We start from the raw sequence: 27,894 nt of genomic DNA, 5'->3' as shown, positions 1-27,894 counted from the left end.
AGAGAGAGAGAGAGAGAGAGAATGAGAAAGAAAGAACTGAGGGGAGTTTCTAAGTGAGAACAGAGCATGTACTGTTTCTTATTACACACTGTGATTTTGGGAACGGAGAAAGAAAATGAGAGAGAAGAGACAAAAATAGAGAAAAGTAGAGTAGGCTAGATGGTGGCCTGGGCTCTGGAGGATGGTGTAACTACTGGAGAGTTGTTACGTGGCTGTGTCTAGATGTATAGCTACATCTTGTTGTATTGCGTAGTTTATTGTATAGGTGCAGTGTGCGTTTATGGATTGGTTGACTGTGGAAAATGAACTTCTCCTTTGTAATGTACGTTCTCTTGACTAGAGCTCTCATAGCAGGTAAGGTGCTCTACTTACATACTACTACTGTATTCACATACTGTACTACCTCTGTACTAACATACTACTACCCTGTATTTACTTGCTGTTAATTTATCTCTGTAGAAGTAGGGATAAATAAATACTTTTGCACATTCTTCAGTTTGAATTGTCAGGATACTCTTCACTCTCAACCATGTGAACTTATACAGTACATTGTCAGGCCACTGTTTTATATGTTATCCCATACAAACATTCTTCACATTTTATTGTGTTACAAAGGGCATAAAAATGTATTTAATTGGAATTGTGGAAGAACATCTTAATAAAAAAAAATTATTAATAGAAATTAAATACCTAAAATATGGCTCCATGCATCAAATACATTTTACAATCACCTATGGCATTGATTGCAGCTATGAGTCTTCTTGGGTAAGTCTATACTTGCTTTGCACACCTGGATTGTGAAATATTTTCCCATTATTCTTTTCAAAATTCTTCAAGTTCTGTCAAGATGTTGGGGATCAAGTCTTGCCATAGACTTTCAAACAGATTTAAGTAAATACTGTAACTTGCCCGCTCAGGAACATTCACTGTCTTCTTGGTAAGCAACTCCAGTTTAGATTTCACCTTGTGTTGGAGGTTATTGTCCTGCTTAAAGGTGTAAAGCAGACTAAAGCAGACTGTGCTTAGCGCCATACCGTTTCTTTTAATCCTAAAAACCTCCCTGTATTTTCCGAAGTAAAGCATGCCTATACCATGACGCAGCCACCCAAACACAAGGCTTTGCAATTAGGCCAAAAAGTGTATTCCTTTACTATGTTTTTTTTGCAGTATTACTTAAGTGCCTTGTTGCATTCAAGATGCATTTTTTGGCATATTTTGTATATTTATATTCTTCTTTTCACCGTGTCATTTAGGTCATTATTGTGGAGTCACTAGTTTTCTCCCATTACATCCCTGGAGCAGTTTAATTCCTGTCCTGCAGCTCAGTTCAGAAGGATGTCTATCTTTGATGTGTCTAGGTTGTTTAATATATGATCCACAGCATAATTATTAACTTGACCATGCATGAAGAGATTATACATTTCTGATTTGTTTTTGTTACCCATCTACCAATCACTGCCCTTTTTATGAGGCTTTCAAAAAGCTCCCTGGTCATTTTAGTTGAATCTGTGCTTGAAATTCAATAGTTGACTAATTGACCTTTACAGATGTTGGATGTTTGGGGGACAGAGCAACGTTTAGTCATTCAAAAAATATTTCACACAGAGAGACGCCATGTAACTTATTATGTAATTTGTTAAGCCACATGTTACTCCTGAACTAATTTAGTCTTGCCTAAACAAAGGGTCGAAATACTTATGCAATGACTATATTTTAGTTATGAACTTCCACTTTGACATTAGAGTATTTTGTGTAGATTGTTGACAAATAAAAATCATAATTCAATTCATTTTAATCTGACTTTGTTATACGTTTGCAAGGCACTGTATCTACCATCGGTCAGCAACAGGAGATAACAGCAACAGGAGATAAGCAGTCACTAACTCCTCATATATCAGTTTTGAAGTTCAGAATGCTAGCATCTCAAAATCAACCACATTTCGAAAGTATATAAGCTAGGTATATATATATATATATATATATATATACAGTGGGGCAAAAAAAATTATTTAGTCAGCCACCAATTGTGCAAGTTTTCCCACTTAAAAAGATGAGGCCTGTAATTTTCATCATAGGTAAACTTCAACTATGACAGACAAAATGAGAGAAAAAATCCAGAAAATCACATTGTAGGATTTTTAATGAATTTATTTGCAAATTATGGTGGAAAATAAGTATTTGGTCACCTACAAACAAGCAAGATTTCTGGCTCTCACAGACCTGTAACTTCTTCTTTAAGAGGCTCCTCTGTCCTCCACTCGTTACCTGTATTAATGGCACCTGTTTGAACTTGTTGTCAGTATAAAAGACACCTGTCCACAACCTCAAACAGTCACACTCCAAACTCCACTATGGCCAAGACCAAAGAGCTGGCAAAGGACACCAGAAACAAAATTGTAGACCTGTACCAGGCTGGGAAGACTGAATCTGCAATAGGTAAGCAGCTTGGTGTGAAGAAATCAACTGTGGGAGGAATTATTAGGAAATGGAAGACATACAAGACCACTGATAATCTCCCTCGATCTGGGGCTCCACGCAAGATCTCACCCTGTGGGGTCAAAATTATCACAAGAACGGTGAGCAAACCACACGGGGGGACCTAGTGAATGACCTGCAGAGAGCTGGGACCAAAGTAACAAAGCCTACCATCAGTAACACACTACGCCGCCAGGGACTCAAATCCTGCAGTGCCAGACGTGTCCCCCTGCTTAAGCCAGTACATATCCAGGCTCGTCTGAAGTTTGCTAGAGAGCATTTAGATGATCCAGAAGAAGATTGGAGGAATGTCATATGGTCAGATGACACCAAAATAGAACTTTTTGGTAAAAACTCCAACTCTTTGTGTTTGGAGGACAAAGAATGCTGAGTTGCATCCAAAGAACACCATACCTACTGTGAAGCATGGGGGTGGAAACATCATGCTTTGGGGCTGTTTTTCTGCAAAGGGACCAGGGCGACTGATCCATGTAAAGGAAAGAATGAATGGGGCCATGTATCGTGAGATTTTGAGTGAAAACCTCCTTCCATCAGCAAGGGTAACGTGACTGGGTCTTTCAGCATGACAATGATCCCAAACACACCGCCTGGGCAACGAAGGAGTGGCTTCGTAAGAAGCATTTCAAGGTCCTGGAGTGGCCTAGCCAGTCTCCAGATCTCAACCCCATAGAAAATCTTTGGAGGGAGTTGAAAGTCCGTGTTGCCCAGCAACAGCCCCAAAACATCACTGCTCTAGAGGAGATCTGCATGGAGGAATGAGCCAAAATACCAGCAACAGTGTGTGAAAACCTTGTGAAGACTTACAGAAAACCTTTGACCTCTGTCATTGCCAACAAAGGGTATATAACAAAGTATTGAGATAAACTTTTGTTATTGACCAAATACTTTTTTCCACAATAATTTGCATATAAATTCATAAAAATTCCTACAATGTGATTTTCTGGATTTTTTTTCTCATTTTGTCTGTCATAGTTGAAGTGTACCTAAGATGAAAATTTCAGGCCTCTCATCATTTTAAGTTTGAGAACTTGCACAATTGGTGGCTGACTAAATACTTTTTTGCCCCGTATATATATATATATATATATATATATATATATATATATAGTATATTCCATTAAACAGATGCTTTTATCCAAAGTGACAGTAATTTGTGCATACATGTTTTACGTATGGGTGGAACCCACTATCCTCGCGTTGCAAGCGCCATGCTCTGCAGAGATGTGCGTGCGTGTGTTATTATGTGTGTGTTTGCGTGCACTGGTTTTGTAAACAAAGAAACAGCGCAGACATAGCTGTGGTTTGGTTGAATTCAGCCCTTGTTCTGACTTCAGTGTCACTGTCTTTGTCCCAAATTGCACCCTATTCCGAATAGTGCATGACTTTTGACCAGAGCCCATGTATGATGACCTGTGGGCTTTTGTCTCTATGGCGTGGTCATGGACAACATATGAACAGGGTTATGACATAAAGATAGTCCGTACATACACTGCAAAATAAATCTAGTTGTTTCAACTAATTATTATTAAGTAACTGGTTCCACAGCCATTTTGTTGTTAATTCAACTTACCTGAACTAAAAAAACAATAGTTGGCCAAGACAAAAATGCAATACATTTTAAATGATATGATTTCTCAATTTGTCTGTTCATTCAATTATAACTTATTATCTGAGCATCTTAACTGAAAAAGGCTGTGTAACTACATTGTATGTTAAAAGCACTGTGTGTGTAACTAATTCCACAGCCTTTTTTTAGGTAAGATGCACAAATAATAATTCATACTTGAATGAATAGACAAGTTAAACAAACATATCATTTTTAATATACTTTTTTTGCAGATAACACTGAACTGTTGAGTAAACAAACAAAAAAAGCCTGTGGAACTAGTTACTTATTAAAAATTTGTTGAAACAACTAAAAAAAAATGTACACACGTAACTTATCAGATGAATGGACCAATTCATATCTACAGTGAACATACATCATATAGCCTTTAGTGGTTATGACGTAAACATAAAGTGGGGAGAACAAGTATTTGATACACTGCCGATTTTGCAGGTTTTCCTACTTACAAAGCATGTAGAGGTCTGTAATTTTTTATCATAGGTACACTTCAACTGTGAGAGACGGAATCAAAAACAAAAATCCAGAAAATCACATTGTATGATATTTAAGTAATTAATTTGAATTTTTTTGCATGACATAAGTATTTGATACATCAGAAAAGCAGAACTTAATATTTGGTGCAGAAACCTTTGTTTACAATTACAGAGATCATACATTTCCTGTAGTTCTTGACCAGGTTTGCAAACACTGGAGCAGGGATTTTGGCCCACTCCTCCATACAGACCTTCTCCAGATCCCTCAGGTTTCAGGGCTGTCGCTGGGCAATACGGACTTTCAGCTCCCTCCAAAGATTTTCTATTGGGTTCAGGTCTGGATACTGGCTAGGCCACTCCAGGACCTTGAGATGCTTCTTACGGAGCCACTCCTTAGTTGCCCTGGCTGTGTGTTTCGGGTCGTTGTCATGCTGGAAGACCCAGCCACGACCCATCTTCAATGCTCTTACTGAGGGAAGGAGGTTGTTGGCCAAGATCTCGCGATACATGGTCCCATCCATCCTCCCCTCAATACGGTGCAGTCGTCCTGTCCCCTTTGCAGATAAGCATCCCAAAGAATGATGTTTCCACCACCATGCTTCATGGTTTGGAATGGTGTTCTTGGGGTTGTACTCATCCTTCGTCTTCCTCCAAACACGGCGAGTGGAGTTTAGACCAAAAAGCTCTATTTTTGTCTCATCAGACCACATGACCTTCTCCCATTCCTCCTCTGGATCATCCAGATGGTCATTGGCAAACTTTAGACGGGCCTGGAAATGCGCTGGCTTGAGCAGGGGGACCTTGCGTGCGCTGCAGGATTTTAATCCATTGCGTTACTAATGGTTTTCTTTGAGACTGTGGTCCCAGCTCTCTTCAGGTCATTAACCAGGTCCTGCCGTGTAGTTCTAGGCTGATCCCTCACCTTCCTCATGATCATTGATGCCCCACAAGGTGAGATCCTGCATGGAGCCCCAGACCGAGGGTGATTGACCGTCATCTTGAACTTCTTCCATTTTCGAATAATTGCGCCAACAGTTGTTGCCTTCTCAAGAAGCTGCTTGCCTATTGTCCTGTAGCCCTTCCCAGCCTTGTGCATGTCTACAATTTTAACCCTGATGTCCTTACACAGCTCTCTGGTCTTGGCCATTGTGGAGAGGTTGGAGACTGTTTGATTGAGTGTATGGACAGGTGTCTTTTATACAGGTAACGAGTTCAAACAGGTGCAGTTAATGCAGGTAATGAGTGGAGAACAGGAGGGCTTCTTAAAGACAAACTAACAGGTCTGTGAGAGCAGGAATTCTTACTGGTTGGTAGGTGATCAAATACTTATGTCATGCAATAAAATGCTAATTAATTACTTAAAAATCAAACAATGTGATTTTCTGGATTTTTGTTTTAGATTCCGTCCCTCACAGTTGAAGTGTACCTATGATTTAAAAAAACAGACCTCTACATGCTTTGTAAGTAGGAAAACCTGCAAAATCGGCAATGTATCAAATAATTGTTCTCCCCACTGTATGTGCATGATGCGCAGCGCTAGTTCATACAGGAAACCAGAGTATTGGCATAAGCTGATAGCATCAGCTGGTATTGCACCAATTAGATTCATCACTCCACGTTAATAATATGGCGGTCTATTTAGTCCACCAGGTTCTGCACACACTTCTCTGATGGCTGCCATGCGCAAACTATGCACTGGTGTTCTCGGTGGCATGCTATTGCAGGAACATGCGTTACCCGCATGCATGTCTGTTACTTGCTTTCCCCCCAGCCTCCACCTTTTTGGTTCTGTGTTTCCTTCCTGTAGGTGGATTGGTTTAGCATGCTCTATGCCTGTAATTATTATTATCTCAACAATATGCATGCTCTGGCAGTGAGCTACCCTGAATGAGCAGAGCCTAACGCCAAGACTAATGTATTGCATGTATTGTAATCTTTCTTAAAAATGGTTAATTTAATACGTGATGTTTCCTGTCTGAAATGTGTAACATATGAACTCTCAGGCCATGGACAGACTGTAGGGGTAGGAAATATTAACAAGACTAAAGCTCTATAGTAAACACACACACCCACACTATTTATGGAACACAGGTGGTCCTTGTTATCCTGTCGTGTTTCTCTCTCTTCCCCTTTTCTCTCTGTACAGTAGATAAATGTGTACCACCTGTAGCTGTTCTGTCTCCGCTGGCAAATTGTCCATACTGTTTCCAGACAGACTGACTCCCCTGAACAGACCTGACCCAGCTGGTACACTGGGCATCAACACACACAACCCCCTTTTAGAAAGTGTGCAGTCTGTGAACAAGTCAAACTCTATGGACCTCTCTTAAACCTCTCCAGACCGTGTCTGGACTTCTATTTATCTATAAATGTACTGATGATCCAGTATGAATGTTACAGTTGTTATTCAAGAGGTGATAATATACAGTATTTAGAATCACAGAGAGTATATTTGAGCAATAGTGTCAGTACAGTCTCTGAGTAGGTGTGTGTGGGTGTGTATGCGTGCATGCATGCATGTGTGTGTGTGTGTGTGTGTGTGTATGTGTTACGAGAATTATGTTTTCAATGTTCATAAACCACTTCAATTAAACTACTCAGTCTGCAACCCAGAATTTGTAAGATTCTAGTTGAATGAAACAGACGGAGGCCCAGCTATGATAGTCAAAATGTTTATTCACGAGAGCGCTAGTCCGTTGTACAAAATCATTAATTTTATACTGGCTCCTTACGCACTTACATTCACACACAAACAGTAGGTATCCTACGCACATACTGTATCACTATTCAGCCAACAAAGATTAGGGAGACCGTGGGAAGCACTCCCTGTCCTCTCTCAAGATTAGGGAGGCGGTGAGAAGTACTCCCTGCCCTCTTCCAAATCTCTCAGTGGCCCCTAGCCAAGGTCGGCACCAAATTTTGCTGAGACAGTCTGTGTTTAAGATACTATAAAGATCTATTGTACAGATATATAATTTATTGACTAAACCTTAACAAACCCATCAGATAATAAATGTATGATTCTAATCAATTTCATACAGTTATAAGGTTTCAGAGTGGAATTATTTCATCATTATCTTTCAACATTTAAATTACTTTAACAGTATGTTTGACCCCACAGGTGTGTGTGAGGCCCTGAACGTGACCGTGATCCCTGGGCCAGTTGTAATGGTTAGTGAGGGTGAGAACCTGAACCTGTCCTGCCTCGTCTCCCAGAAGAAGAGGAGCAACAGCTTCCTCGTCCTCCGATGGCTCTTCTCTCCTCCTCCTCCCTCTTTCCCTCCTCTCCCTCCATCCCCATCTCCTCCTCTTCCTGAACAGCTGATTGTGAAGTTGACCATGAAGAAGATACAGATATATGGGAACTACAGTTGCCGGTTCTCCCAGCCCAAGTTCCATCTGTATGAGGAGAGAGAGGGAAGGACAGAGGGAGAGGTGTATGGACTGCTGGTTCTGAATGTGACTCGAAGGGATCGAGGGTTCTACACCTGTAGGGTCCAGGAGATACGCAGACACAGAAACAGCTGGAAGGCTTCGTCTAATGGCACCTCTGCAGCCCAGCTCACTGGTAAGAGTATGTGAGTTGTGCATGTGTGTTTTTTCATGTGTACCTATGGGTGTGTTCATGTGCTTGTGTGTGTGTGTGTGTGTGTGTGTGTGTGTGTGTGTGTGTGTGTGTGTGTGTGTGTGTGTGTGTGTGTGTGTGTGTGTGTGTGTGTGTGTTTTTGTGTGTTTGTGTGTTTGTGTGTGTGTGTGTGTGTGTTACTGCCCAGGACTGCTCTATGGTTATGTAAAGAAGGATGGTCTCAAGGTCAGTTACACAGCTGTTTCCTTCAGCTCAAAATCAGAGCGAGGTTACCTCTAGTCAGTCACAGCTCTCAGAATAGAGCTTTCCTGGCCCTGGTTGTTATGCCACAGATAACTGACTGCCAGTAAAACTATCTTGTGTACTTGTGTAGACACACAATAATTTCAACTCTACAAGATTTTCCTGCCATGTACAGTAAACAGGCCTGGAGGCTAACAATATGAAGCATGGGGAGACCTGGGACCAACGTATGGAGATAGATATCTATCAAAATGTTTCAAATATATGAGTAGTGAGTCACAAACAAAAGATGTCTTTAAATCTGAGTCTTTAAAGATACCCATATAGTTTCACAAACATATGCCATGATCCAAAAGCAAATTAGTCAAAAACAAATGCTGATTACCAAATAAATGCAAGACAGATTTTTTTCTGATTAACACAGCACATTACTACTGTAGTATATTTCTTACCTTGCAAACACAATGTTAATGTGAAAACATTTGTGACAGGTAACAGGATCTGAGGCGTTTGACGCCAGTTCCTACTTCACAGTAGGGCTGTTTACAGAAAAATGCCTTCTTGAACTTTCATGTTTACTTATAAACTTGAATAGGATACGAAAATATGTATACAAATGTTAAATTATGAGCCTAATTTAGCGAAGTAGAAAACACTGTACAGCGAGAAAGAAAGGATCCTTCCTGGCTGAAATAGTAGAGTGGTTGGACATGCCGAGATATGAGTCTTGATTGGTCTGTCATGTCACAGGCTTCCTTAGTCAGTATATACAGTACAGTGCCTGCAGAAAGTATTCACACCTGTTGACTTTCTCCACATTTTGTTGTTTTACAGACTGAATTTAAAATGTATTAAATTGTCACTGACCTAGACACAGTAAATACCCCCTAAATGTCAAAGTGACATTTTTGGGGATTTATTTTGTATTTTTTTTTACAATGAATTAAAAGTGAAATACTGAAATGTTGTCACGGTCTTCCTCCTCTTCATCTGAAGAGGAGAGGCGAGAAGGATCAGAGGACCAATATGCGGCGTGGTATGTGTTCATAGTGAAGTTTAATAAAGAGAACACTGAACACTGCAACACTATACAAAAGAGTAACAAAAACAATAAACCAATGATGACCGTGAAGCTACAAAATGAGACCTGTTCTGACACAAGCCACTAACATAGACAATCACCCACAAACAAACAGTGCAACCCAGGCTACCTAAGTATGATTCTCAATCAGAGACAACTAATGACACCTGCCTCTGATTGAGAACCATACTAGGCCGAATTTGCTTAACAAGTCACATAAAAAGTTTCATGGACTCACTTTGTGTGGAATAATAGTGTTTAAGATGAGTTTTGAATGACTATCTCATCTCTGTACCCCACACATAGAATTATCTGTAAGGTCCCTCAGTCAAGCAGTGCATTTCAAACACAGATTCAACCACAAAGACCAGGGAGGTTTTCCAATGCCTCACAAAGAAGGGCACCTGTTGGTAGATGGGTAAACATTTAAAAAACAGATATTGAATATCCCTTTGAGCATGGGTGAAGTTATTAATTACACTTTGAATGATGTATCAATACATCCATGTCACTACAAAGATACAGGTGTCCTTCCTAACTCAGTTGCCAGTAAGGAAGGAAACCGCTCACTGGTTTCACCATGAGCCCAATGGTGACTTTAAAACAGTTAAATAGTTTAAAGGCTGTGATAGGAGAAGACTGAGGATGGATCAACAACATTGTAGTTACTCCACAACACTAACCTAATTGACAGAATGAAAAGAAGGAAGCCTGTACAGGAAGCATTTCAAGGTCCTGGAGTGGCCTAGCCAGTCTCCAGATCTCAACCCCATAGAAAATCTTTAGAGGGAGTTGAAAGTCTGTGTTGCCCAGCAACAGCCCCAAAACATCACTGCTCTAGTGGAGATCTGCATGGAGGAATGGGCCAAAATACCAGCAACAGTGTGTGAAAATCTTGTGAAGACTTACAGAAAATGTTTGACCTCTGTCATTGCCAACAAAGGGTATTTAACAAAGTATTGAGATAAACTTTTGTTATTGACCAAATACTTTTTTTCCACCATAATTTGCAAATGAATTCATAAAAAATCCTACAATGTGATTTTCTGGAATTTTCTTTCTCATTTTGTCTGTCATAGTTGAAGTGTACCTATGATGAAAATTACAGGCCTCTCTCATCATTTTAAGTGGGAGAACTTGCACAATTGGTGGCTGACTAAATACTTTTTTGCCCAACTGTATATATGAAGAATTGGAAATTATGCAGACAATTACATTGATGGAAGATACAATCTATCTGTAGTAAAAAAAGTTGATCTACCTATTTAAAAAAAAAAGTCAATACCTGTTTGCGTACCCATTGTTGCGTTAGTTAGTTAGTATTTACTGGTCAATATCATAAGTTCCACCGTCTTTCCTACCTACCCCACCGGCTACTGTTATTTTTCTCTGAGTTGCTCTATGCAACAACCTGCAACTGCGCACTCTTGCTGCATGACACATGATGTTATTTAAATATTAACTCAGCAAAAAAAGAAATGTCCTTTCACTGTCAACTGCATTTATTTTCAGCAAACTTAACATGTGTAAATATTTGTATGAACATAACAAGATTCAACAAATGAGACATAAACTGAACAAGTTCCACAGACATGTGACTAACAGAAATTCACCTGCAAGTTCCCAAACATTTCTGGTGGAATGGCCCTAGCCCACACCCTCCGATCCAACAGGTCCTAGACATGCTCAATGGGATTGAGATCTGGGCTCTTTGCTGGCCATGGCAGAACACTGACATTCCTGTCTTGCAGGAAATCACGCACAGAACGAGCAGTATGGCTGGTGGCATTGTCATGCTGGAGGGTCATGTCAGGATGAGCCTGCAGGAAGGGTACCAAATGAGGGAGGAGGATGTCTTCCCTGTAACGCACAGCATTGATTGCCTGCAATGACAACAAGCTCAGTCCGATGATGCTGTGACACACTGCCCCAGACCATGAAGGACCCTTCACCTCCAAATCGATCCCTCTCCAGAGTACAGCCCTCAGTGTAATACTCATTCCTTCAAAGATAAACGCGAATCCGATCATCACCTCTTGTGAGACAAAACCGCGACTTGTCAGTGAAGAGCACTTTTTGCCAGTCCTGTCTGGTCCAGCGACGGTGGGTTTGTGCCCATAGGCGATGTTGCTGCCGATGATGTCTGGTGAGGACCTGCCTTACAACAGGCCTACAAGCCCTCAGTCCATCCTCTCTCAGCCTATTGCGGACAGTCTGAGCACTGATGGAGGGATTGTGCGTTCCTGGTGTAACTCGGGCAGTTGTTGCCATTCTGTACCTGTCGCGCTGGTGTGATGTTCGGAAATACCGATTCTCTGCAGGTGTTGATACACGTGGTCTGCCACTGCGAGGACAATCAGCTGTCTGTCCTGTTTCCCTGTAGCGCTGTCTTAGGCGTCTCACAGTGCGGACATTGCAATTTATTGCCCTGGCCACATCTGCAGTCCTCATGCCTCCTTGCAGCATGCCCAAGGCACATTCATACAGATGAGCAGGGACCCTGGGCATCTTTCTTTTGGTGTTTTTCAGAGTTAGTAAAAAGGCATCTTTAGTGTCCTACGTTTTCATAACTTTTACCTTAATTGGCTACCTTCTGTAAGCTGTTAGTGTCTTAACGACCGTTCCACAGGTGCATGTTCATTAATTGTTTATGGTTCATTGAACAAGCAAAGGAAACAGTGTTTAAACCCTTTACAATGAAGATCTGTGAAGTTATTTGGATTTTTTAAAATTATCTTTGAAAGACAGGGTCCTGAAAAAGGGACATTTATTTTTTTGCTGACATTATTTCACATACTTTCCAATTGTTTAGACTAGTTTGTGCATGATTATCTATTGTACTACATAATTGATACAGCATACACTACTTTGATACGCAAGTGGGAAGTGAGTATAAGCACTGAAAAAAAAGTGGGTATACGGCGTGTACATGTGTATATCACCCACTACACTACTGCACACAAGAGGATCTCATAGCGTGTGTGACATTGTAGTGTTTTACTTACCGGGAGCGTCCAAAGATGGGTTGACTGAAAATTACTTATTCTAGGTGGAGAACTACAGTACATCAAGTCATGCCTCTTCTGGTGGTTGTGTCATATTTCTTTGCATACTTTCCGTTGAAGCTTGCTTCGCTGCATGCTTCAAAATAAGTACACATTCGAAAAGTGCCCTACGTGCTCCGTTTTGCAGACTTTGATTTGGACTCATACTCTGACCCTCCCATGCTACACTTGTGTGCTCGGAGCACAGTTTGCTCGGAGCACGGTAGTATACATTTTAAGAAAGACCCTGTGTGAATGAATAATAAGTCAAAGTCATGGACAATGTCAAATGTAACAAACATCTTATACTTACACCTAAAACAAAATATTCCATATATTATTATTATTATTTTTTTGCCTTATTATTATTTAAAATGTTTTGCCTTATTAAAGGAATGATGAGAACTGAGGAAGTCCTAATATGCATGCCTTTTTTTTGATCTGCACAGCAACTCAGAAATATGTGAGCCAAATCATAAATATGGGAGGGCAGTCACAAATGTAATGCAAGTCACAAATACATGAATGCAAACCACAAAAGTAATCTGTTGAGTCACAAATGTTGTCACATTCACGAAAACATATTTGACAACTGTTGTGTTCGCAAAGTAACAAACATAGTATGTTTGTAAAGTGTGCCGTTTTAATAAAAAGAAAATCTGTTGCATTTATTTGCAAATCATCATTTGTTGACTCATTTGCTTTTGGATCATGACATATGTTTGTAAAACTATATGGGAATATTTACAGACTGATATTTATTTAAAAGTTGCATTTTCTATTTGCACAACACATTTTTTGTTTGTGACTCACTGCTTGTATATTGTTTTCTATATACAGTATATATATAAATCTCCATACCGACGCCACACACACACACACACACACACACACACACACACACACACACACACACACACACACACACACACACACACACACACACACACACACAATGTGAACTCATTGTTTTTACATGGAAGTGTTGTGTCTTTGGCTATGCCAGATTATGTGATATGACATGCTATTCTATAAAACAATTTCTCCGTAATTAATATCACCTGATTGAGCTAATCATGTAAATGGAATTAACTAGAGAGTCGGGCACCATGAAAGAATATTTATAGAGCTGTAATCTTCCGAATAAACTCTTAAAGACCTAGTAATATTTTACATCCATAGCAGTCAACATTAATCTTCATTTTATTTCAGTCTCATCTGAAAGTTGTAAATTCTTGGATATCTGCAAGAACCCTGGCTAACAATTTGAATCAGCAATACAAAATTGGGTTTAAATATTTATTTACTAAATACCTAACTAATCACACAGAATTCCCATACACACAATTAATCATAACTTGATAACAAATTACATCATAAAGGAAAACTTCCCTTGCGGGCGGAACAGATATGACAGCTTGTTACACAAAGGAAAATTGGCCTGGGTTGAGTGAAAGAGCGGGAGACTGAGGAACAAAGGAAAAAAAGATGTGCTATCATAAATACAGTATCTTATGCATTCTAAATTACTGCCCATTTGGAAAAGGAAAATGCAATAAATATTTACTCTGAGCTACGCTTCAGTAGGTTGGTGGTAGATGGAAGGCCGTGTTGCCAAACTGAGTCCTCTGTAGAATGTCTCTGGTTGTCAATTGGATACGTTGTAGTAACGTCGTTGTGTGATAGACGGGATACTCTGTCTGTTCCTTCCTAACCTGCGTTTGCAGCTGCGGTCGCTAACTCAACAGCTAGGAGGTATCACTTCTGTAGTGAATAAGAGTTCAAAAGTTCATACCATTCGCAACCAAAGCTCATGCTGATGTTGGCTTTGTTCCGTAGTTATTATCTGAACCATTCTGACATAGGACCGTCACCCTCATATCCTCGGAACAGGACGTTATGTTGTCGTCAAGGCTTTATATATATACATATGCTCCAAGGTGGCATAGCAGTTCAGACGTCTTTTGTCCTCGTCTTGTCGTGTCCTGTATATATATATATTTACAACTTTTTTTCACATACATTTTATTTTTATTTTCCATCAACTCATCTTCAAAACACTCTCCTGCAACCCGCCTCACCAATGTATATTTATAAAAAAGTATTATTTACCTCAAATCTGTAATCCTCCAAGAAGCTAGCCAGAAACTCCAAGAAGCTAGCCTGAAACTAGCCAGAAGCTAGCCAGAAGCTAATCCAGAAGCTAGTTCAGAAGCTAGTTAGCTCCTTTACTGGCAAATCGTTAGTATTCAGCTAACCACGGTTTGTGGTCATCAGCTATCCTTTAGCTCGAAAATCTATCGCCAGTTCTGTACGGCGCCAGCGCGGCTCGGAACGGAACATACCGGACCAATTTCTCTCTCCATGTCCCTGGATTTCGACTGCTCTCTGGACATTCATACCCGGATCTCACAGCTAGCTAGCTGCTATCCATGTGACTATCGGCCTTCGTCGATTCCGGAGCAAACATCAATTATTCCGGAGCTAGCAAGCTCCGTCAATCACTCCTGAGTTCCATCAATCACACCTGGGCTGCAGTCACCTATCCGGACCCGTTTTACTGCCTACGCGGAGCCCCACCGGGCCTTCACAACTGGACTGCCGACGTTATCTACCCGAAGGAGTTATCCGGCTGGCTCCTCCGTCGCGACGTCACCTGAACGCCCATCTGCGGCCTGCTAACCGTTAGCTGTCTTACCGGCTGCTATCTGAATAGACAATCGGACAATTTATTTATTTTTTATTATTATTATTATGTTTTCTTCTTGGGCCTCTATAACTATATCTATTGTTTTTATTTTTGTTGTTGTTGTGTGATTTGGATTAATCCCCTCTACCACACGGAACCCCACGAATCTACTGACGGAACGCAAGAGGTGGCTAACAACAGACCTCCATCCTATGCTAGCTTGCTACCGATGCCCTGGCTAGCTGTCTAAATCACAACCAACCTCTCCACTCACCGGACCCTTTTGATCACTCGACTAAGCATGCCTCTCCTTAATGTCAATATGTCTTGTCCATTGCTGTTCTGGTTAGTGTTTATTGGCTTATTTCACTGTAGAGCCTCTAGTCCTGCTCACTATACCTTATCCAACCTATTAGTTCCACCACCCACACATGCAATGACATCTCCTGGTTTCAACGATGTTTCTAGAGACAATATCTCTCTCTTCATCACTCAATACCTAGGTTTACCTCCACTGTATTCACATCCTACCATACATTTGTCTGTTCATTATACCTTGATGCTATTTTATCGCCCCCAGAAACCTCCTTTTACTCTATGTTCCAGACGTTCTAGACGACCAATTCTCATAGCTTTTAGCCGTACCCTTATTCTACTCCTCCTATGTTCCTCTGGCGATGTAGAGGTGAATCCAGGCCCTGCAGTGCCTAGCTCCACTCCTATTCCCAAGGCGCTCTCTTTTGACGACTTCTGTAACCGTAATAGCCTTGGTTTCATGCATGTTAACATTAGAAGTCTCCTCCCTAAGTTTGTTCTATTCACTGCTTTAGCACACTCTGCCAACCCGGATGTTCTAGCTGTGTCTGAATCCTGGCTTAGGAAGACCACCAAAAATTCAGACATTTTAATTCCAAACTACAACATTTTCAGACAAGATAGAACTGCCAAAGGGGGCGGTGTTGCAATCTACTGTAAAGATAGCCTGCAGAGTTCTGTCCTACTATCCAGGTCTGTCCCCAAACAATTTGAACTTCTACTTTTAAAGATCCACCTCTCTAAAAACAAGTCTCTCACCGTTGCCGCCTGCTATAGACCACCCTCTGCCCCCAGCTGTGCTCTGGACACCATATGTGAACTGATTGCCCCCCATCTATCTTCAGAGTTCGTGCTGCTAGGCGACCTAAACTGGAACATGCTTAACACCCCAGCCATCCTACAATCTAAACTTGATGCCCTCAATCTCACACAAATTATCAATGAACCTACCAGGTACCTCCCCAAAGCCTTAAACACGGGCACCCTCATAGATATCATCCTAACCAACTTCCCCTCTAAATACACGTCTGCTGTCTTCAACCAAGATCTCAGCGATCACTGCCTCATTGCCTGCATCCGTAATGGGTCAGCGATCAAACGACCTCCACTCATCACTGTAAAACGCTCCCTGAAACACTTCTGCGAGCAGGCCTTTCTAATCGACCTGGCCGGGGTATCCTGGAAGGATATTGATCTCATCCCGTCAGTAGAGGATGCCTGGATATTTTTTTTAAATGCCTTCCTAACCATCTTAAATAAACATGCCCCATTCAAGAAATTTAGAACCAGGAACAGATATAGCCCTTGGTTCTCCCCAGACCTGACTGCCCTTAACCAACACAAAAACATCCTATGGCGTTCTGCATTAGCATCGAACAGCCCCCGTGATATGCAGCTGTTCAGGGAAGCTAGAAACCATTATACACAGGCAGTTAGAAAAGCCAAGGCTAGCTTTTTCAAGCAGAAATTTGCTTCCTGCAACACTAACTCAAAAAAGTTCTGGGACACTGTAAAGTCCATGGAGAATAAGAACACCTCCTCCAAAGCTGCCCACTGCACTGAAGATAGGAAACACTGTCACCACTGATAAATCGACCATAATTGAGAATTTCAATAAGCATTTTTCTACAGCTGGCCATGCTTTCCACCTGGCTACTCCTACCCCGGACAACAGCACTGCACCCCCAACAGCAACTCGCCCAAGCCTTCCCCATTTCTCCTTCTCCCAAATCCATTCAGCTGATGTTCTGAAAGAGCTGCAAAATCTGGACCCCTACAAATCAGCCGGGCTAGACAATCTGGACCCTTTCTTTCTAAAATTATCTGCCGAAATTGTTGCCACCCCTATTACTAGCCTGTTCAACCTCTCTTTCGTGTCGTCTGAGATTCCCAAAGATTGGAAAGCAGCTGCGGTCATCCCCCTCTTCAAAGGGGGGGACACTCTTGACCCAAACTGCTACAGACCTATATCTATCCTACCGTGCCTTTCTAAGGTCTTCGAAAGCCAAGTCAACAAACAGATTACCGACCATTTCGAATCTCACCATACCTTCTCTGCTATGCAATTTGGTTTCAGAGCTGGTCATGGGTGCACCTCTCGCTCTTGCTGCTGGTGAGTCCCTGATCCACCTCTACGCAGACGACACCATTCTGTATACTTCCGGCCCTTCTTTGGACACTGTGTTAACCACCCTCCAGGCAAGCTTCAATGCCATACAACTCTCCTTCCGTGGCCTCCAATTGCTCTTAAATACAAGTAAAACTAAATGCATGCTCTTCAACCGATCGCTACCTGCACCTACCCGCCTGTCCAACATCACTACTCTGGACGGCTCTGAATTAGAATACGTGGACAACTACAAATACTTAGGTGTCTGGTTAGACTGTAAACTCTCCTTTCAGACCCATATCAAACATCCAACAACAATCCAAAGTTAAATCTAGAATTGGCTTCCTATTTCGCAACAAAGCATCCTTCACTCATGCTGCCAAACATACCCTTGTAAAACTGACCATCCTACCAATCCTCGACTTTGGCGATGTCATTTACAAAATAGCCTCCAATACCCTACTCAACAAATTGGATGCAGTCTATCACAGTGCAATCCGTTTTATCACCAAAGCCCCATATACTACCCACCATTGCGACCTGTACGCTCTCGTTGGCTGGCCCTCGCTTCATACTCATCGCCAAACCCACTGGCTCCATGTCATCTACAAGACCCTGCTAGGTAAAGTCCCCCCTTATCTCAGCTCGCTGGTCACCATAGCATCTCCCACCTATAGCACACGCTCCAGCAGGTATATCTCTCTAGTCACCCCCAAAACCAATTCTTTCTTTGGCCGCCTCTCCTTCCAGTTCTCTGCTGCCAATGACTGGAACGAACTACAAAAATCTCTGAAACTGGAAACACTTATCTCCCTCACTAGCTTTAAGCACCAACTGTCAGAGCAGCTCACAGATTACTGCACCTGTACATAGCCCACCTATAATTTAGCCCAAACAACTACCTCTTTCCCAACTGTATTTAATTTTAATTTATTTATTTATTTAGCTCCTTTGCACCCCATTATTTTTATTTCTACTTTGCACATTCTTCCATTGCAGAACTACCATTCCAGTATTTTACTTGCTATATTGTATTTACTTTGCCATCATGGCCTTTTTTGCCTTTACCTCCCTTCTCACCTCATTTGCTCACATTGTATATAGACTTGTTTATACTGCATTATTGACTGTATGTTTGTTTTTACTCCATGTGTAACTCTGTGTCGTTGTATCTGTCGAACTGCTTTGCTTTATCTTGGCCAGGTCGCAATTGTAAATGAGAACTTGTTCTCAACTTGCCTACCTGGTTAAATAAAGATAAAATAAAATAAAAAAATAAATAAAATATAATAGGAGGGAGAAAAGGGGTGTGTGTCATAGTTTACAACCTCTGTCTCTTCACGTGGGCGGGCCACTGAGTGAGCAGCAATATCTTATGAAAACTCATATCTCACATTTTAGAAGCTAAAATCACATTTCATCCCATCACAAATAATTTAATATTCAAACATTTAAATTGAACCACAATTCCATGTGAATCCGATAACTCTGATGTGTAGACTTTCCACTGTAGAGTTTATGTCATCTTATCATTGATGAGAATGTCTCAGATGACAACCGAACTGACATCATATTCATTAAGTACCACCACATATGTTCAATTGTTCGGATTACCCGAATATAGTTCATTTCCCCCCACATTCTGACATTCCCAGACGTTCTCTGCAAGGGTTTTGCAAATGTAACCTCAGTAGGGTAGAGAGGAAAAAGGGGGGAAGAGGTATTTATGACTGTCATAAACCTACCCCCCAGGCCAACATCATGACAGAAGCATACTGGGGTTAGCTTGACTCACAGAGAGAGGCTCATTTCTTCCATCCATTCAGTGTTTCCTTGTGAATTACAGGGAATTCCTGGGTTTCCATCAGTTTCAAATAGTCTATAATTTAGCTTTCACTTGTCTTTAGCAAATAAATTATACCAGACATCAGCTAACTAGCTTGTTTTTGTACTTGGGTCCAGGATCGCCAGGAAAACTCATTTAGACTGGGGTTATATTCATTACGGCAAACATTATTATTATTATTATTATTATTGCTAAATACTGCATAATTGAAAAACTTGTCCCCTAATCCCCCCGTCCCCAAAACATGTGTAAATATTGGACTATAACTTCTGCCTTCCTGTATTATACTTATGCTAAAAATTTTATTCTATTTTACTGAGCCATTTACTTTATGTTCTTATTCTTAGATTTAATTTTTTTCTAATTGCTGTTGCATTGTCGAGTAGGAACCTGCAAGTAAGCATTTAGCTGGACAGTGTATACCATGTGCATCCTGTACGACTAATAAAACTATTTTGCAATGGAAAATTATTCTTATTGGAGAACAACTTTAGGTAGTTTCAGTAAGGTTGTTTTTCTCTGTTTAATGCTCAATGAATACGACCCCGGATTCTCAACACAGCAGGATGAGTGGGTCGTGGCATGAAAAAATGCCCCGGGCCAGGTTCCTGATAGTGATGGAACAATAATGATAGAGTAGGATCGAAAGAAAGGGAGTGCTGCTCATGGATCAGCTTTCTCCATTCAAATCTTTCCTTAACATTATAATTATTACACAATACTGACAACGGATCAGCTCCTACAGAGATATTACTACCTACGGCTGCAAATATTGAGGCGCCTTATTATAATGCTTACCCTATGAAAATGCACAAAATCTCAGATTTGGCACATCGTTGCACACATGTTAGGTTACACATCTTAAAATATATTGAGGCAAATACAGACAGTAGCCTACTAATAGCAAAATATAACTAAATTGATTATAATAGTCTACTGCTTCTTTTTTAATGCGGTCATTTCTGTGTTCATTTAAAGCATATTTTTATATGTCGCTTGTTAATATCAATTGCAAATACATTGGCAACTTTGTATAAACCTTTGAAATCTCAGAAATGAATTAGTTCACAAAAACACACGTAAGACAGTCTGAAGGAAGATAGAGAGAGAGAGAGAGAGAGAGAGAGAGAGAGAGAGAGAGAGAGAGAGAGAGAGAGAGAGAGAGAGAGAGAGAGAGAGAGAGAGAGAGGGGGAGAGAGAGGGGGGAGAGAAGAGAGCGAGAGGCGAGACATGAAGTGTAGTTGCCTGTTCAACTCAGTCCCTTTCAGTCAGAAAACAAAGACTACACCCTGCTGAGACAGCCCACTTACTCACCTCGGAACAAATATGCTATACCAGATAGCCAACTCTCGCCCACACACTTAACCCTAACCCAAACCAGTCAAAGTAGAGATGCTGTATCAAGCAGAGAGATGGCCAACTCTCACCCACACACTCACCCCAGACCACTGTCTGCAGCCAAATGCTGACTTCTGCTCTTTTCAACTACGTTGAGGAGAACAGTCAGTGCTGTTCATAGACATGAACATAATCTTTCATACAGTATGTTTATATGACATCATAAGTCCTGTTACATACATTGGGGCGGCAGGGTAGCCTAGTGGTTAGAGTGGTGGACTTGTAACCGAAAGGTTGCAAGTTCAAATCCCCAAGCTGACAAGGTACAAATCTGTTGTTCTGCCCCTGAACAGGCAGTTAACCCACTTGTTCCTATGCTGTCATTGAAAATAAGAATTTGTTCTTGCCTAGTTAAAAAAAGGTAAAATAAATAAACATACAATTGCTCAACTGCCTTTTGACTACAGCAAACAGTATATAAGGTTGAACATCTGGCCTCAGAAATGCTTTAATATTCTCAATGCACATCTGTCTGATGTAGAAGCTATAGTACTAGTAGAAACAGATGAAACCATGGCTGTGTCCAAATATCTGGCTCTGAGGGGTGGTCAGTCCTCTTCTGGCTATGCTGGGTGGAAATTATAAGAGTACATGACCATTAAGGCCAGATCGTTCTTCAAGATGTTCAAACATAAATATTTAGTACTGTGTGTGTGTGTCTGTGTGTGTGTGAGCCCCTCACTAACAAGCCTGTACCTCATCTTTCTTGGAACTCCAGCCCTCCGCATCACTTCAGTTATCAGCAAGGTTAGCCTCTGTCCAGACAAATACAGCTAGCTGTATGCGCTCTATCTCTACAGTATATCACTAACTATTACTGAGATCATGTAAATGTCAATATTTAGGTAAAAATGTAAACATGACAGCATTATCTCAATGTACCTGGAGCAGATATGCTATATGGGTGGTAAGAAAAGAAAGCCATCTCAGGTTAACTGAAGTGAGTCAGTATTAATGTTGTATCACTCCCTGTTTTAAAGAGGCATATTAAAATCTCATTTACAGGTTCAGAGGCTAAGTATGTAGAACACCTCTCATCTCACCTCTCCTTTGTCTATCCTCCATCTCTCCTCAATCTCACTCCTCTCCTCTGTTCTCCTAAATGCCCTTGGCTCATACTGAAAGCCTTATCTGGCACACTCATATCCACACACATTCATACTGTGCACGCCCGCACAACTCAGTAGACTTGTAAATGGGGGAACCCCCTCACTCTCCAGCCAGCCCTGTTTGTGGGGTTGTGTGGGTTTGGCATGCCCTGCAGTCATCTCTCTCTGCCTCAGTCTAATGGCGGTCTGGGCCTGGGTGTATTTCTGTGTATTTCTGTGAACCACTGAGGGAGTCTGTCTGCTGCCATGGGTGAATGCACACAAAGAATGTACCATTTCACTAACATACATATTTCAGCAAACTCTTCTGTTTTCATTGAGTTTCTTAGACTACATTAGATGAAATGCTAATGTTCAGACCTGGGTCAAATACATACAGTACACAAAGTGGTATGAGAAATACTTGAGGTGCACTTGATTTAGCACTTGAGGTGCACTTGATGTCAATTGAAACCAATTGTAAAGTCTAAAAAAGTGCTAACTCTGCCCACAGGTGAGTAAAATGAAGCACTTGACATTTATATTACCGATATCTACTGATTTTTCACTTACTGTATCCAATGTTCTCTTTTTATGTCAGTATACATCCCACTGGACAGGAGCGATGAGGGAGTGTGGCGTCTATTTGGAGGTAGAGTTTTCTCATATGTCTTTACTCAGCCCATCTTTGTCCTGTACTGACAACATTAGCACTAGTGTTACACTTCTTTCTAATCAGAAACAAACCCAATCTGGAATCAAAACATGACATTCCTGTGCCTGTCTTACTCTTCCAGATGTGTTATAGATGTGTCCCCACTTTGATAGTAAAACATGTATGTGTGTTCCAGATGTGTACCTGTGTGCAGTGCTCCTCTGCTCCTTGGGACTGCTCTCCATCTTCCTGTTCACGCTGGTCCTCACCTGCCAGTACCTGCACACACGTCATACACTCAAAAAAGGTAAACACACACTCAAAGGTTACAATTGATCTTCCCCGTCACTTGTGTTTCGTAGCCTTGTGTGCTTGGCGTAAAGAAAGAAGCAGTATTTCACTGTAATTCTGTACCATCATTGTTTTTGTTTTTTTACTTTGATTTAATTAGGCAAGTCAGTTAAGATTTTTTTTTTTCAATGACAGCCTAGGAACAGTGCTGCCTTGTTCAGGGGCAGAACGACACATTTTTACCTTGTCAGCTCAGGGATTCGATCTAGCAACCTTTCAGTTACTGGTCCAAAGGTCTAACCACTAGGCTACCTGCTGCCCCCTGTTAGCCCCTAACTCTGACTTCTCTTCTCTACAGCCAGTTATTACCTGGTCAAGTGTCCAGAGAGCTGGTAAGTCTTTACCATTAATTCATAATCTCCATGATCAATAGCTAAAGCTCACATTAATACTGTACACAACTTGGAATATCATAGATTAATACAATTTAGGCAACTTCCAAAGTTACGTCTTTCTAAAATAACTTATATCTTATAAGGGTGATTGACGGTCATTGCTGCTTAAACACCCATTAATGTTAACCCCTGCTGTTCCTGTGTTAACCCCAGCTCTGGAGAGACGGTGACCAGTTCAGTGAGCTCCTCCAGCCTGTCTCCTGGAAACCACAGGAAGGAGAAGAGACACAAAGCATGCAGGAGAGACACACCCAGAGAACCAGAGACACCGCCACACAGAGTAGATAAAGGTACAATACATCTATGTACTCAAGAATGACCTCACAACAGTAGCATTCAAATATAATGACTGGAATGGGGAAACACCTTTAGACCATGGCAATTTGACAATACATTCATGGCTATGTCAAAATTGCAACCAGCACAGAACGTTGACCAGAATGGGAATGTCCATTCTAGTATTTATATGAGAATAGATAGATAATCCTAGATAAACAAGAACTTAGAATACCTATTACAGTTTCGACCTAGTAGAAATCAATCATGTTATTCTGTTCCAGTGCCTGTAGCTACAGAGAGACAGACTCCCAGGAAGCCTCTACGTTTAAAGAGCCAGCCCAGGAGGCCGGTTAGGGTAAGAGCTCCTCTTATTGTTCACCCACACCCTCAGCCCATTACAACACATTAATGTTATATTATTCCATTACAGGACTTCTGCCTTCTGAGTCATATCCTTTATTAATCATTTTCTGAGTTTAAGGTTTACATTTAAAAGCACATTTTCATATATTTTTCAATTGAGTTATTGGGCATAGAAGCTAAGGGAGCTGGTCTCAGAGGGCTGTTGTATGTGTTCTCTACTGTTATTATTGCTGTTCTGTCCTCCTGTTATGAGCCTGCCAATTCTAGTCAATTTTTTTGCTTCCCCAACACAATTATTTATTCAGTCATAAAAATATTGACCACAACAAAAAAATCAGAGGATCACCAATTATTTTTCAATCTGGTAGCAAAGGGTTGCTCCCCGTGATATGCAACTGTTCAGGGAAGTCCGGAACCAATACACGCAGTCAGTCAGGAAAGCTAAGGCCAGCTTCTTCAGGCAGAAGTTTGCATCCTGTAGCTCCAACTCCAAAAAGTTCTGGGACACTGTGAAGTCCATGGAGAACAAGAGCACCTCCTCCCAGCTGCCCACTGCACTGAGGCTAGGTAACACGGTCACCACTGATAAATCCATGATTATCGAAAACTTCAATAAGCATTTCTCAACGGCTGGCCATGCCTTCCGCCTGGCTACTTCAACCTCGGCCAACAGCTCCGCCCCCCCCGCAGCTCCTCGCCCAAGCCTCTCCAGGTTCTCCTTTACCCAAATCCAGATAGCAGATGTTCTGAAAGAGCTGCAAAACCTGGACCCGTACAAATCAGCTGGGCTTGACAATCTGGACCCTCTATTTCTGAAACTATCTGCCACCATTGTCGCAACCCCTATTACCAGCCTGTTCAACCTCTCTTTCATCTCGTCTGAGATCCCCAAGGATTGGAAAGCTGCCGCAGTCATCCCCCTCTTCAAAGGGGGAGACACCCTGGACCCAAACTGTTACAGACCTATATCCATCCTGCCCTGCCTATCTAAGGTCTTCGAAAGCCAAGTCAACAAACAGGTCACTGACCATCTCGAATCCCACCGTACCTTCTCCGCTGTGCAATCTGGTTTCCGAGCCGGTCATGGGTGCACCTCAGCCACACTCAAGGTACTAAACGACATCATAACCGCCATCGATAAAAGACAGTACTGTGCAGCCGTCTTCATCGACCTCGCCAAGGCTTTCGACTCTGTCAATCACCATATTCTTATCGGCAGACTCAGTAGCCTCGGTTTTTCGGATGACTGCCTTGCCTGGTTCACCAATTACTTTGCAGACAGAGTTCAGTGTGTCAAATCGGAGGGCATGCTGTCCGGTCCTCTGGCAGTCTCTATGGGGGTGCCACAGGGTTCAATTCTCGGGCCGACTCTTTTCTCTGTGTATATCAATGATGTTGCTCTTGCTGCGGGCGATTCCCTGATCCACCTCTACGCAGACGACACCATTCTATATACTTTCGGCCCGTCTTTGGACACTGTGCTATCTAACCTCCAAACAAGCTTCAATGCCATACAACACTCCTTCCGTGGCCTCCAACTGCTCTTAAACGCTAGTAAAACCAAATGCATGCTTTTCAACCGGTCGCTGCCTGCACCTGCATGCCCGACTAGCATCACCACCCTGGATGGTTCCGACCTAGAATATGTGGACGTCTATAAGTACCTAGGTGTCTGGCTAGACTGCAAACTCTCCTTCCAGACTCATATCAAACATCTCCAATCGAAAATCAAATCAAGAGTCGGCTTTCTATTCCGCAACAAAGCCTCCTTCACTCAAGCCGCCAAGCTTACCCTAGTAAAACTGACTATCCTACCGATCCTCGACTTCGGCGATGTCATCTACAAAATGGCTTCCAACACTCTACTCAGCAAACTGGATGCAGTCTATCACAGTGCCATCCGTTTTGTCACTAAAGCACCTTATACTACCCACCACTGCGACTTGTATGCTCTAGTCGGCTGGCCCTCGCTACATATTCGTCGCCAGACCCACTGGCTCCAGGTCATCTACAAGTCTATGCTAGGTAAAGCTCCGCCTTATCTCAGCTCACTGGTCACGATGGCAACACCCATCCGTAGCACGCGCTCCAGCAGGTGTATCTCACTGATCATCCCTAAAGCCAACACCTCATTTGGCCGCCTTTCGTTCCAGTACTCTGCTGCCTGTGACTGGAACGAATTGCAAAAATCGCTGAAGTTGGAGACTTTCATCTCCCTCACCAACTTCAAACATCAGCTATCTGAGCAGCTAACCGATCGCTGCAGCTGTACATAGTCTATTGGTAAATAGCCCACCCTTTTCACCTACCTCATCCCCGTACTGTTTTTATTTATTTACTTTTCTGCTCTTCTGCACACCAATATCTCTACCTGCACATGACCATCTGATCTTTTATCACTCCAGTGTTAATCTGCAAAATTGTAATTATTTGCCTACCTCCTCATGCCTTTTGCACACATTGTATATAGACCCCCCCTTCGTTTTCTACTGTGTTATTGACTTGTTAATTGTTTACTCCATGTGTAACTCTTTGTTGTATGCTCACACTGCTATGCTTTATCTTGGCCAGGTCGCAGTTGCAAATGAGAACTTGTTCTCAACTAGCCTACCTGGTTAAATAAAGGTGAAATAAAAAAAAATAAAAAAAAATTGGTTGTAATTCACCTGGTCTGAATTTGATTGGCAAGGAAGGACCTGAATGAGTCGCTCGCCGCAGATTGCTGATTGGATTAGTGTGACTAGAAAGGGATCTGAGGACATGGGATAGAGGTCCTTTTATACCGAATGATCTACCACTACAGAAAATTCCCCCTCCTTAGATCCCTGTCCAGTTCTTCCACTACACAGAGTGTTCTCCTGTTATACTAAATGTTATCCTGTTATAAACAAATACCTTCAATGACTGCAAATGATAGGGAGAGAGGTTTTAACTATGTCAACCTTTAACTCTCCTTTTCCACTCCTCTCCTCTCTTCCAGTCGAGTGTCTATGAGGAGGACAGCCTGACGTATGCAGAGTTGGAGCTAGTACGACCCAGGCCTGAAACGCCCTCCTGTTCCACCTCTCCGTCTTCTCTCTCCATCCCCGAGCCTCTAGCCTCCAGCCCTTCCAGCTCTGACACTGTCTACGCCCAGATCCTATTCCGGGAGAAACCGCTGTAGATGTCTTATTTAACCAGGAAAGAACTTTGAGTTTGAAAACATATTTTTGTGTAGGCGACCTGGCAAGATACAGTACATAGACTCATCGGATCTTTGGCACTGCCTTTTGGCCATTGATGTGCGCCAATAGACTGTGTTAGCCTGCTGAGCCAAAGTTTTGGCACAAGCTACAAACCTTCAAGGTTTCAGACAGAGTTCATTGAAAAGAAATGAAACAAACCCATTATTATTTCAAAGGACTCAACGAGATAAACGAGAAAAACCTGCTTCACACCTTGACTCTATTGATGAAATATCTATGTGGTTTTGTGTGTTGTTTAGTGTGCATCTCTGGTGGTTTTGTCCAGGTGCCAGATTATCTGTGTTAGAGATGTGTGTAAAATAATTGTATATCATTTCTGCATTCAACAATGCTAGAAATTGTATATGCTAGCTACTGTATATCATTACCTTGCAAACATATTGGCAAAACAACAAGTTGGCTCAGGCAGAAAGCATTGGAACTCTGCTTAATGTTGAAATGTGTAAATAGGCTACTAATGTATCTAATGATTGTGGAGATGTTTCATATCTAAATTGCTGTATACATAATTTTAGAACTGAATTTAACCTGACATATGATATGGTCCTTCTTTTCATATTTGTTTCCCATTTCAATAAACTGTTTGAGTTTGTAAACGACTCTCTTGAGC

At 41.7% G+C, this 27,894-nt stretch overlaps 1 protein-coding gene across 1 annotated transcript; it reads left to right on the top strand.

Annotated features, from left to right (window-relative positions):
- On the top strand, positions 1 to 27,894 carry LOC109899057 (V-set and transmembrane domain-containing protein 4). The gene is made up of 8 exons (XM_031835918.1): positions 1 to 354; positions 7,718 to 8,164; positions 22,598 to 22,648; positions 22,848 to 22,958; positions 23,301 to 23,334; positions 23,551 to 23,687; positions 23,958 to 24,031; positions 27,020 to 27,894. The coding sequence occupies exons 1-8, from the start codon at positions 303 to 305 to the stop codon at positions 27,200 to 27,202; spliced, it is 1,089 nt and encodes a 362-aa protein (XP_031691778.1). The 5' UTR covers positions 1 to 302; the 3' UTR covers positions 27,203 to 27,894.

This window comes from Oncorhynchus kisutch, linkage group LG11 (assembly GCF_002021735.2).
Source record: "Oncorhynchus kisutch isolate 150728-3 linkage group LG11, Okis_V2, whole genome shotgun sequence".
In the NCBI taxonomy this organism is placed as follows: Eukaryota; Metazoa; Chordata; class Actinopteri; order Salmoniformes; family Salmonidae; genus Oncorhynchus; species Oncorhynchus kisutch.
Note: the sequence above shows the minus strand (reverse complement) of the source record. Positions and strands in the feature narration are given on the sequence as shown.

Coding starts and splice junctions, on each gene's coding strand:
- LOC109899057 (XM_031835918.1), top strand. CDS start 303: ATGAACTTCTCCTTTGTAATGTACGTTCTCTTGACTAGAGCTCTCATA. Junction 8,165..22,597: donor CTCTGCAGCCCAGCTCACTG/GTAAGAGTATGT, acceptor TTTTTATGTCAG/TATACATCCCACTGGACAGG. Junction 22,649..22,847: donor AGTGTGGCGTCTATTTGGAG/GTAGAGTTTTCT, acceptor TGTGTGTTCCAG/ATGTGTACCTGTGTGCAGTG.